General features: G+C 34.2%; 1 protein-coding gene across 2 annotated transcripts in view; it reads right to left on the bottom strand.

Moving 5' to 3' along the window:
* The window catches only part of LOC142349779 (atlastin-1-like), a 64,637-nt gene that overhangs the window by 8,136 nt on the left and 44,037 nt on the right, over positions 1-12,464 (bottom strand). For both annotated transcript variants that reach the window (XM_075401548.1, XM_075401547.1), the window contains exon 2: positions 2,810-3,037. In XM_075401548.1, coding sequence (XP_075257663.1) covers positions 2,810-3,030 — 221 coding nt within the window. In that variant the 5' untranslated portion in view covers positions 3,031-3,037. The remainder of the gene's footprint in view (positions 1-2,809; positions 3,038-12,464) is intronic.

The following is a 12,464-nucleotide window of genomic DNA, read 5'->3' as shown; positions in this document are numbered from 1 at the left end:
CGAACTTTAATTGTCCAAATTTAGTAAAATTATGAACAAACGAAAACTTGGCATGGAAGGGGACACAATCATCATCATCATCGGAGTTGTTTAAGCACTTCTTCTAGAATTCAGAAGTGCGTCGTGCTCAATGATAATAGTGCTGTTGAAACAGATGCGTTTTCCATTTTTTCTTCAAAAAAAGAGTGTCTGCTGATCTCAGTTCTGCTGGTAGCCGATTCCACAATTTTGCTCCCATGTGGTCAAAGGCTTTACAACCAATAGCAGTCCATTTTTTAAGGCATCGAGTCGGAAGATCTCTATCCAGTTGCAATTTGGAAACGCTAAGGTAAGGAGGTAGAAGTTCTGTTTTAAGAGAGCTTTGTAAAAAAAACAAAACACTGAATTTTACTCTCTGCTGTATAGTTAGCCAGTGAAGACAGTGCATGTAAAATGAGGTACTACTAGAACGGTGAAGACCATAAATAAAACAGCAACTATAATTTTGTACTTTCTGAAGATTCTGTAGGTCTTTTGCACTCACTCCATTCAGTAACAAATTGCAGTAGTCCAGTCTGCTTAGTAAACAAGTTATTATACCCGGTTATTATACGCGATTTATATCCAAAAATCTTCGTATGCTATTCAGTTTTCGCAATTGAAAATAGCAGGAAGAAGTAACTGCTGCTGTATGTTTCCGGTAGTTTAAGCTATTGTCAAGAAATACCCCCATAGATTTCAGCTCCGCTTTTATATCAACTGTTTCGTTTAGCACCTCAACACGTTTCCAAAAAAATGTTGATTTGACTGTTTTAATTCAGACTAGTTCAGTTTTGTCTGGATGTAATTTCAGCCCTGCTGAGGCAATCCAATTGCAGAGGACATCAAGTAGCCTTTCCAATTTGTCATGAATAGCTTGATTGCCAAATTTAGCTTCGAAACACAGACGTGTGTCGTCTGCATACACTTGGTACATTATTTCAGTCTCATCAAGTAGGTCAAAAATGGTGTTAGAAACATGTTTAAGAGAACAGTTTCCAATGTTGAACCTTGAGGAACACCAAAGTTCAGATACTTGAGTTTAGAAAGAGAAGATCCATTAAGCACACTTTGTGATGTCTGATACAGGTAATTTTCCAACCATGTTAATACTGTTCCAGTAATTCCAAAGCGATTGTGACAGACTTTTAAAAGAAGCTGGTGGTTAATAGTATCGAAAGCTGCTTGTAAATCAAAGGAAGCTAACAGGACGGCAGAATTACGGTATATATGAAAATTTGAAGCGAGTAGAGCATTATTAATTGGGAAAGAGGAATATTTTAATGATCCTTGTTTCTTAACATCCTTGTTTCTTAACAACTTAAATCCTTGTTTCCGATAAATTTTATGACTTTAAGGAGACGCTAAGTCATATAGATGTTTCATGACTACTTTTCTTGACTTATATCACAACATTCGACGATTATATACACAAGGAAAAAACGAAAATTCTGGTTGAAATTTGAAAAAAAAACCTGAATAACAATTTTGTGTGTAATTTTTAAATCAGGTTTTAATTTTTCAAGAAATTCAAATCTTTTTGCAGCAAAATGGAAAAATGGGCGCCTACATGTGTTGTATTAGTATAAATGCTCCATCAGCAATAAAAGAGACGATTCGCTGAAATCCAAGATACATAACTAAAAATTGGTGATATGACGCAATTTATTTGCGATAATAATAAACCATCGCGGTATTTTAACAAAGAAGTCTTCTCAAACAGTTCAACAACCTTCCATGGTTACAAAAATAAGCAATAACGTCTCAGACGAATTAAGAACAATTTCAGGAAAAAGAGAAAATTAAAGACGGGAGATATAAATGCTTCAGAGAGTGAAAACGAGATGCCGAAAATGAAAAGACGAAATTCAAAAATCTAACAGAAGGTAACCAGGTTATCTAAAAAAAACTTGTTTTTTTTACTCGGAACAAATCGGTCCGCAAAACTGACTGACACAGCATATAGCAAAAACTGAACGCATCAATAATTTGCATGAAGTATGGGCTGTTATCTTTGAAATTCCGACTAGTACATTCTATCACTTTTTTCATTATGCTTTGAGCTGTATTGCAAAAACATTTATCTCATAGACAGCAATGAAACTGCGCTCAGAGCGCATCTCTTCAAAAGAATATAAATATCAATATATATATTGGAATTGTTGCAATATATCTCTGCATTCGCAACTCAATGATAAAACAATTTGTTAGAAGAGTAAAATTATTTTGAAATGGTGCATTTTCTGAAAATGAGCAAGAGAAGTTGACAAACTATACATTAAAACCATGGAAAAAAAATGAAAATAGCATATATTTTGAGTTGCAAACAGTTGATTGTGAGCGGACATTTCGTTTTAAAAAATCTATTTAACTGTGTTTTGCTGAAATAATAAAAAAAAATGGCGGGGTACCAAAACAGTGCCTAAAAAATGCCAAAACTGAATAAATATTTCAACTTCTTTATGCTTTATTTGTCATTAAGTCAAAAATGGCCAAATAGTTACCAGCATTTTTCGAAGAACCATCAATAAGGCGGATACATTTCTAGGTCTCAAAACATCTACAAAACTGTAAATAAATTTTTCTTCGGATCTAAATATCTAAATTCTAGTCATCAAAAATTTATGATGATACAATTATGGCGTATATTGGTACATGATGGCGTTTAGAAGAATAAAAATTGGTCTGATCAAAAAATGGGTCCATGATTTAGTTTTCAAATTTTTTCAAGCAACCTAGCAATGATAACTTGGGGGTCAAATGAGAAAGCAAAAAATTATAAAATACTTGCCTCAAAAGGAAATCAAGCAGAAAAGATTTGCCCTTTCTAAACGCCCCAGCCACCGACAAAACCATTACACGTTTGTCTCTCACATGGGGCCTCTGTACCACCTCTTTCAAGGATTCCAAATTTAACTCAAAGGTGTGGTCTGGCTTAGCTTCAATAATCTGAATGGCTCGTGGTTCATTGTTGTTCAGCTCCGTGGAGTCACTTGGCTGACTAGGGCTCATTTCAATTCTGAAAATAAGAGTGCCAAATTTTAAGAGCGCCCAAAGAGCAATCATCCGCAGCAGACGTTTCGATGATAAGTCCACGAACAAATTCCCTTATGTCCATGAGTTATGTAATTAAAGAACTTTCGTGAATTCAGATTAAAACAATATGTAAAACAACCGAAAAAAAGAAACATTTAAATGAAATCTGATATTTAAAATGACCAAAGTATTTGCGGTTCCACAGTAATAATTCGCAAAAAATTTATGTTATTTTAACATGATAATTAAGTGTAATAAAGAACGTAATAAACTGCAATCTTTGCAAACAAAATAAACATCGTTAAAGATTATCTATAAAAGACAACATAAGAAAAAAGATAGATATGGTAAAGTATACACTAACAATTTCTCACTAACAAGAGACAGAAAACACACAGATTCGCTGTCGGGCAGAAAGAAGCCTCAATTTTATTTTGAAACGATTGAGCCTCCAAATACGTCTTTCAATTTCTGATGGCATAAATAAAAAATTATTCCGCAGATACCATAGTCATAGCAATGGTACAAGATTTGATTTCTATATCTGGCGTAAAAATGAATGATGCTTAAAATGCCGCGTTTCAGTTCGTAAATTTTTCGACATTATCCATAATACTTCGGCACATTTAGTAAATGCAATTTGCAAATGGTCGAAAAAAGATCACGAACGATGATCTATGATCACTTCCAAATCTATGAGACCAAAAAATATTAAAATTGAACGAGAAGAACAGGTTTTATTTTCAGCAGTTGAACTTCAAATTAAGAAAATGAAGCTGAAAACGGATGAAATCTATAATTAATAAAAACTGTCTTTTACTTCTCAATTCTTCCTTCAAAAAGTGCAAAAGGATTTTTTTAAAAAAAAAACTTACTCAAAACTCTAAAATATTAAAACCAACATAACTCTCTTCTTGCCGGATTTCAGTAAAATCGGAAAAAGTCACTTAATATTTAACAGAATACGGAACACATTTAATGGATTGTTTCAAGATTTTTTTTTGTAAAAAATCGCCGTAGTGCTTGCATCTGATAAACCCCCAAAGCAAGATCCACGATGCAAATTATCAAAGAGAGCTACTGAATAGCTGCTGACTTCTTTTAATGAACAATGATGTATATGAAACATACTCAGCTAGACCTACTGTGCAGCATGTAACAACATTTTTTAGTGATATCCTCGCAGCATTAATTGTACTTCATGTTAAAGATGGTTAGTGAAACCTTTTTGTGGACCTGGTGCTCTATTCTCGAGCAAAGACTACCTGTTTCAACACCTTTTTTCCCCGGGGAAAGTTTTTTCCAACCGATTCTAAGCCCTCAGATATCCACGCTGTGCTTTGAGACTTTGTACAGTAGCTTCAAAATCATCTTTGATTTTATCTTAAGACTTCTTCAACCACACATCTCCTTTCGACAATCCTCCACTGCCCCTTTTCAACAGTCCCCCTAAATTCCTATTGTTGCCCCTTTTCAACAGTCCCCCTAAATTCCTATTGTTGCCCCTTTTCAACAGTCCCCCTAAATTCCTAATGTTGCTGATCCCTAAAAGGCAGATTGTTGTCACAGACTGCTTTCTTGCATTCGATTCCACTTCAGCGTCAACCGGGCAATCATTGATTGTATCATTGAATGCACTAGACCACTGGTCTCAAACTTTTAATTGAACGCTAGGCGATTGTATTTTTGTCATCAAAATCGTATTGATATCTGGAAAGTTCACAACCAAGCAAGCGATTGCCATGTCAAAACTTTATTGAACATAGCCGTCAGATTGCCGGCAAATAGCCGAGCTAGACGCTTGTTGCCTTCCATGAATTGAAAAAACTAAAGAAATAAGATAGAAATAAGATAAGATTGACCACCAGTCCTATAATGGACCACTTTTTGGTTAGAGTCGGACTGTCATTTTTATGAGACATATACGGTATATACGCTCTATAAGGAAAAAACCATAATGAAGTTTTTTCAAAATTAATATTCGAAATCAAACACTCAAGACTCTAAAACTCAAGAATTAGGGCATATACGACCGGTACTACTTAGATGCACACTATTGACCTTTTAGTAAATTACAAGTCCTGAATTACAATCCGAAGAATTGATTTAGCTTTGACCTGACAAAAAATAAGCCGTGTTGGATGTCCCATTGAGATTAAGCAATTTTACCACAAGAACAAAAAACAAGCAAGACTAAAAAATCAGATCTATTTTTAAAGACATGGTCAAAATCAAAAAACGACTTATAAGAACTCGCGAAACTAATTAAATTCCCTTGTATCTCATTATCAACCATTGAAACCTGTCATTAATGAGGTTAAGTGAGAAGACAGCAATATGTTCAGTAAATACTTGCAAAACTAAAAAAAATTAGCTAATAGTTTTTTTAAAACGGGCAGCGTATAAATCAAAGAAAGCAATAGGACATTTCGTTTGACACCATTGAGACACCCTATGAATTGAAAAGATTTCAAACAAAAAGAATTTTTTTAAAGAAAACAATGAAAACGGTCAATAATGGGACAAAGATATAAGATAATAAAGTTAACACCAAAAACTTGCAAAACTTAAAAATTCTATAATATTTCTTGAAAACAATTGATGTTAAAGTCATAGAAGGCGTCAGCTGTGAACAGAAACAATTTATTCGACAAAATAACCCCTAATAGCAACCTATGAGGCCTCTTATTATAAATAATAAAGGATAGGACAGCAAAAAATACAAGAGTACAACAAAAACTCTAAAATTATCATAATTTTTGAAAAAAAAGTAGTGTCAAAGTCATTAAAGCTATTAACTCTGACCATTAATTAGGTCCTTCTGCCCTTCTGTGCCTCTTTATGAACCAATAAGACCTGTCATTGATGATACTAAGTAAAAATACAACAGAAATAATTTTTGAAAGAAGGCAAAATCAAATATTCCTGACAAAAAGTTTTTTGACAAAAAAAGTGTTCAGGTCATAAAAAGTTTCAGCTGCCCCTTGATGAGTTCTAGCAATTTCAACTAGAGCAATTAGAACACATATGTATTATACTAAAAGCACTCACTCCTTTCTGACTCCACTTTAAAGGTAGTTTGAAAAAAATCACGCCCTAAACCTATTTTGATTTTCGCTCCCTTTAGTACTTCAGCTGGACTAAAATCACTCTAATTCGACTTCTCACTGACGTGTAAAAGCCGAAAAAGGCCTGAACAGATCTTAGAAAAAAGAAGCACACCAATACAATCCAAATCCTTAGGATTGTAAAAAAAAACACGATGTCCCCAATACTGTTCTCTTGCTTGTTGATGCGCTCTCACGAGAGCATGAAAAAATTGTTCCAGACGAGTGACCAGATGTTGAAGCAGACATTAAAATATCTTGCCTAAATTTGAAAGGGGAGCTTTTATTGCTGAGACTGATTCTTGTAGTTCCACTGAGACGAAAATAAAAAGTGAAGTTGACATCTTTTTTATTTTCTGTTTGAACGCTACTACTAATCAACTAGTCGAGAAATTGTGGTTCTTTAGTTCAACCATGGATTCAAAGCATCCAGCGACAAACAATTCGGATTTGGAGGATTTCGGTTAGATCTCACCAGTAAATGTGGTCTCAGGTGAAGTTCTTTGTTTTTCAGAACCAATTTCAAGTTCATCGCTAAAGAAGTAAGAAAAAACATATCAAATGTATTCAGATATTTTGAGATCAAAAATTTTGAGAGTTGGTAACAATATTACGCACAGGCAATAAGGAAAAGAATATATTCTGGTGAACACCTCTTTTCATTTTCAATTTTTTAGATTAACTAGTTATGCCCCGTTTGAGTTTTTTTGTGGAAAACCGTTTCCACAGTTTTCTAATGCCAAAAAAGACGATACATATATTCAACATTCCAGAGTCTTGTGTCAATTCCTTTATTGAAACGAAAATAAAACAAACCTTACTCTCAAAGAAAAATACAGCTTTTGTAATGCTTAAGGCTTAATTCTGTGCTATGGGCAGACTCACAAGAGCCCTCTTGTTAAAATTTAAACATTTTTGGTTTCACTAGCCGAGGTAAAGAACAAATTTATAATACAGTGTGTCTGATTTTTGATTATTTTCGTCAGTGCTCAACTTCTACAAAAAATTTTGGTTCAGTTATCGCATAAAACATTTATGTAAGAGTTCTTCCAATACAATAATTAAAATTTTGTAAGTCGAAACAATATCACAGCATTTTTCAGGATCTGCCAGACTTGAAATTTCATTCGGCCCAGGTTACAAAACCTAAAGGGAAAAAAATCGACTGAAGGCTTCATGATTATTTGACACCAGTAAAATCGGCCTTCAACTTTCTGTCACAATCAGAATGCCATGTTTACAGTAAAAAAAGAAAAAAAATAATTTGCTCTCCAACTTTTCCTTAATGGCTTAAATTGTGAGCAGAGACGATATCTTGTGTCACGTGAGGCCCCTTTGAATAAGACATGGAAATCAGGCTACAACTTAATCTTAACCTTTGCCGCATTGTTGTGTGGTTAGCTAATCCATGTTATAATGACTTAGCATGATAACGATTAGTGTATTTGCGGACACGGGTTATGATTTAGTGCGTGTTTCATATTTCGCCACATTTGGCATTAGGGCAGGCAAAGTTTCAAATTAGGCAAATGTCAACTCTCTTCAAATTTATTTCACTATTTTGCAAAAGACCACTCGCATTCGAACAAATCATGTTGCGCGCCTGCCTGTATGTTTTACAGTGGTCAGGCTACATATGAATGGATAGGCGAATAGTCCAGCAGGAAAGCTGGCAGGAAGTCAAAAACTAGGCAGGAGTTTGGACCTATTTGGTCAACAAGTTTGCGGCGGCTGCCCAATTTGGATTGGGGTTGTTTACCTACTAGCTGTAATTGGGTTATGACTACAATACCGAATCTTAAGAAAACAGAAATCCATATTTATCACAAAAATTTTGCTGTCTTCGAGAAATTTAATGCTAAAAAAGCACAAAGGCCTTTTTTCAACGATATAATGGTAATACTTTCAATTTTGAACAATAAAGTCGTTAGTTACTAACTGTATTGAAATCAAATCACGTGCATATGACAACAGAACTAAAAAGTAATTAAACAAAACATTTTTTTTTCAAAAACTTAATAGTCTATAGCCCTGAACGGATTAAGCAACTCTAAAGCTTTATGAGGATTTTTCGCTCTTCACGAGTACCCTTCTTTTCAGTGAGCATGAACAAAACCCTACAACCAATATATACAGAGCGAGGGTATTTAGTAACACATTATGAGCTATGGCATATTTGGCTAAGGGCAAGGCTAAGAGTAACAGTAATGACTGTTATAGCTATTAACCTAGTGAAATAGCCCAATAAAAGTAGTAGCAGAATTCACGACCACAAAACACGTGAAGCAGTTACTACCTTCAGCTATAGAGGAAGGAACGAGAGGGGGAAATAGTCAAATGAGGGTCTGGCGATTGATTGACAGGCGACAATATTACCCGGCTCCTCCTCTCGCACATAGAGTGCCCACGACCCCTCCCCCTTTTACCACAACCCAACCTAATCCATTACCCACTAAGTGAGCCCAGCGTCTCAACTGTCTATAGCAGTACTCCATAAAAACTAAATCACAATATCCCTACAATACTTTACTACTAGCAATCATTATCTCATTTCTACAGCAGATCGTAACTGACATTTTGCTACTTTTAAAACTGGCGTGTCCAGTTAATGGAAATAGGAAAAACCAGGCATACAGGGAAATGTTTCTAAATTTGTCTAAATTATCGTCTAAAATCACGATTTGAAGAAAATTATTGCTCCTCAGTAAGAAGCAGTCATATACTTAAATTGTGGCACATAATAAAAACAAGTTATGGCAATACTTCCGGTTTTTTTTTCATTGGTACACAAATCAGATCAGATCGATAAGAATTTTGGTTTTGTTTTTGAATTCATAGTTTATAATCAAACCAGAACGATGAAATAGTCGCAATAGTTTAGAGGTGAACAAAAAATTGTGCCCGAGCCTCGAAAAATTATTTGGGGGCTAGGCAGGTCGTTTTTCTGCAATTTCAGCTGGGTTGTATTATCCATCCATGCAAAACGCATATTTTTTTATAAAGAGCAAATAAACATGTTCAAAAATCTTTTTGCTTCCTCGAGAAAACTAAACACCTGAAAAAAATAATATGACAGTCGCCAAAAAATGGTTCCCCGATCAAAATTTACGTAGAAAAATGTAACATGACATCAGTTAAACCTTCTCGTCAACTTTTATACAATTTTCTTGGTCCACACTTTCTGAAATTGCGGGTCTCGGCTAATTAGTGATTATCTTGCTAATTAGTGGTTATTTTAATTGTAATGCTAAAATCAATCCACATAAACTAGCAAAGAACGTTTCGAAGAACAAGTAACGGATTAGTATCATAGATTTCAAGTGTTGTACAATTAAATAGCAAAATAAATCTGACCCCTTCATCAGAAAACAATAATCGCGCCATCAGTTGTTCAGAAACACTTACTAGCCAAAAAATCCCATACTTTTCTACTCTAACAACCCTCTGAGTTTAAGCAATAAACCAATAACTTTGTAGAACAAATTATGGAAATGTATATTCAATTTTTCCTACTTCGTACAACAAATTATAGAATCTCAACTTATGGAAATTCCATTGGAAGCCCTATCGACTAGCTTTGATTCAGCACAAAATGTATTACAAACTCAAAACTGAAAAGCTCTGCCAGTTACCAGAGTCAATTAGGATGCAGACAATTTTTCGAAGACTGAATCATAAGGTCTTTTTGAGTTTTGAGGAAAACTTGGATAAATTTGGTTTATTTTTTATATCCCCCAAACCTAATCGGTAACACTTGATATTTGCGGAAATGTGACAGTTTATTACAAAAATTGATAAAAACGATCCGAAAATTAGATTCAACGAGCTAACGATGACACAGGGACAAAAAACTCTTCTAGTAAAATCCAACCTACATCATACACTTTTGTTCAATCAAGTTTAGAATCTAAGCTTAATGAAAGCCAATTCAGTTTATGTTGCTTTATCATTCGTTCAATATGTATAGCAAAAAGGAGGCTCGGTAATGTGCGTTCGCACATGATGTTCCGACCCCGCTCATCCACGTATTGATTTAATTGTCTACCAAAGGAGGAAGAGATAAAAACATTACAAAAAATCACATATCGTTCAACAAACAAGAAATAGGCATTTATGAGTGCTGGACAAAACAACAATAAAAATCAATCAATAGCAAACACTAATTACGAAAAAAAACTCGATGTCTATATTTGAAAACATTTAATAACAAAAAAATGGAATCAGAGAAAACCTGAATTGAAAAAGTTAACTTGTACGTCTTTAGGTAAGACATGAGAACTGTCAATAATGAGACTTGGTAACAGGTCGACAACGAAGAGCAGAAAGCGCAAAACTCAATAATACGTTTTTAGTTTTGAAAACAACCAATTTCAAATTGATTAAAACCAATACGTATCAACTCATCTTATTATTAAAGTTAATTTAAACCTCATAGGAAGAAATTGAGACCTGTCACTATCCATTATATGTCCGGCAACAGCCAACAAAACGTTAAAAACTATAAGAAAAACAAAAAAAACTAACAAGGAAGCGGTGTCGCAACCGTCAAAAACTATTCATTGGAAACAACAAATATCTGCAAATACACATTTTTCAACACCAAATGGGCAACCCCAATAATGCGATAACATGGCAAGAAAACCAAAAACTCAGAAAGGGGCAAAAATCTAAAAAACACTAAAATAGCAAAAACTACATTGGTGATACTGTGGCAAGAAAACAAAAAAAAATTAGAAATGGTCAAACATCCAAAAAACAATCAGAATAAAAACATTCTCTTGGTTGCATCTTGGTTCATTAGAAAGTGGATGCAACCTGCCGTTACACAAGATAAAAATGAAAAAACGCTCAGAAGTCCAAAGATTTTTTAGAAAAAATATTTTACAAAAAAAGTTAAACAAAACCTAAGCTTTCAACTTAAAACCACAACAGCTTCAATTGAAACTGCTCAGAAAACTAGTTGTAATTATTATTAGTGAGAACGCATCATAGGAGGACAAAAACAACAAATACGAAAAACGGACAGAAATCCAAATTTCACAAACAATTTATCGGAGACAGAGTGTTGAGTCATTAAAACGACAAGACATTGAAACGAGAAAAACATTAAAATGACAGAAAAGATTTGAATTGTGCATTTCCGTATCTTTTTATTTTAAATAACTTCCTTGAAAACGGTCTTTACGAAAGAGACGAAAGAAAAATAATTACCAAAATTGACCAGTACCGAAATTCTTATGAAAACACACTTCTAAGCTCTAAAGACGTCAATCAAAACATAACGAAGAGCGCAAATTGTTTGGACCAACAGAACGTTAATGAGCTGTGCCAAAAATTAGACTACGTTAATTGTTGACAATGAGAAAAATTTGGAAGTACAAAAATATTTTCTAAAAAAAACCTAATTCAAACCCACCAAAACCGATAGCTATAAACCGAGATCAGTAAATAGATTTACTTGAACCTTCATAGGGAGAATTAAGGTTTTTGGTTCTCGCAAATAAAAAGTACGACAAAACAAGATTAACATTTAGAGGTAAGAAAATTCTAATAAAATTTGCTAGAGAACGGTTTCGCAGCCGTTAAAACTGGAAGGAAGTTCGTATGGAACTTTCGTAGTTGTATATAAGCTTATCGAACATCTTGATGACTACTCAATTCCAAGTAAAGAAGAGCAGTCAACAGACGGAATGCCAGAATTACGATTGCGAAAAAAAAACAAATATAACCCTTTTGCGATTGTTAATTACTCACTTGATCTTGCACAAAACAATAAAAATGAATCTTACGGACGTAATCTTGAAGTCTAATTCATACATAAATTTCTTGTTATCTGCATAGAAATAGAAATGATGCATAAAACTAATTGCATTTAAAAACCCATAAAAGGGTGTCAAATACACTGAGAACAGCCCTGACCCCAAAAATCGAACTCAGCGGAACTCCGGCTTCATTTTCAAACAACCTACAAACTCATTTTCAACAGCGAATCTCCAATTGCGAAATCTCGGGTAACATTTCAAAAGTTGAAAGCCTGAGCCTTGATAGCCAAGCTTTCAATATTTTGAATAAGAAAATAATATCGGCCGTATAAAACGCTGATTTCAAATCAAGAGGTATAAAGTACTAGCTTCCTTCTTGCCAAAACATCGGTCACTCTCTCAAATCAATAACCTTCAGTTGAATGATTCTCACGATAAGCAGTTTGAAATGGCGGCCATAACAAACTCCAATCGAAGGAATCAACCATTTAATCAAGAATCCAATTTTCGACTATTTTAAAACTTTTCGGATATTGGTTAA

This window comes from Convolutriloba macropyga, chromosome 11 (assembly GCF_964194025.1).
Source record: "Convolutriloba macropyga chromosome 11, txConMacr16.3, whole genome shotgun sequence".
In the NCBI taxonomy this organism is placed as follows: domain Eukaryota; kingdom Metazoa; phylum Xenacoelomorpha; order Acoela; family Convolutidae; genus Convolutriloba; species Convolutriloba macropyga.
Note: the sequence above shows the minus strand (reverse complement) of the source record. Positions and strands in the feature narration are given on the sequence as shown.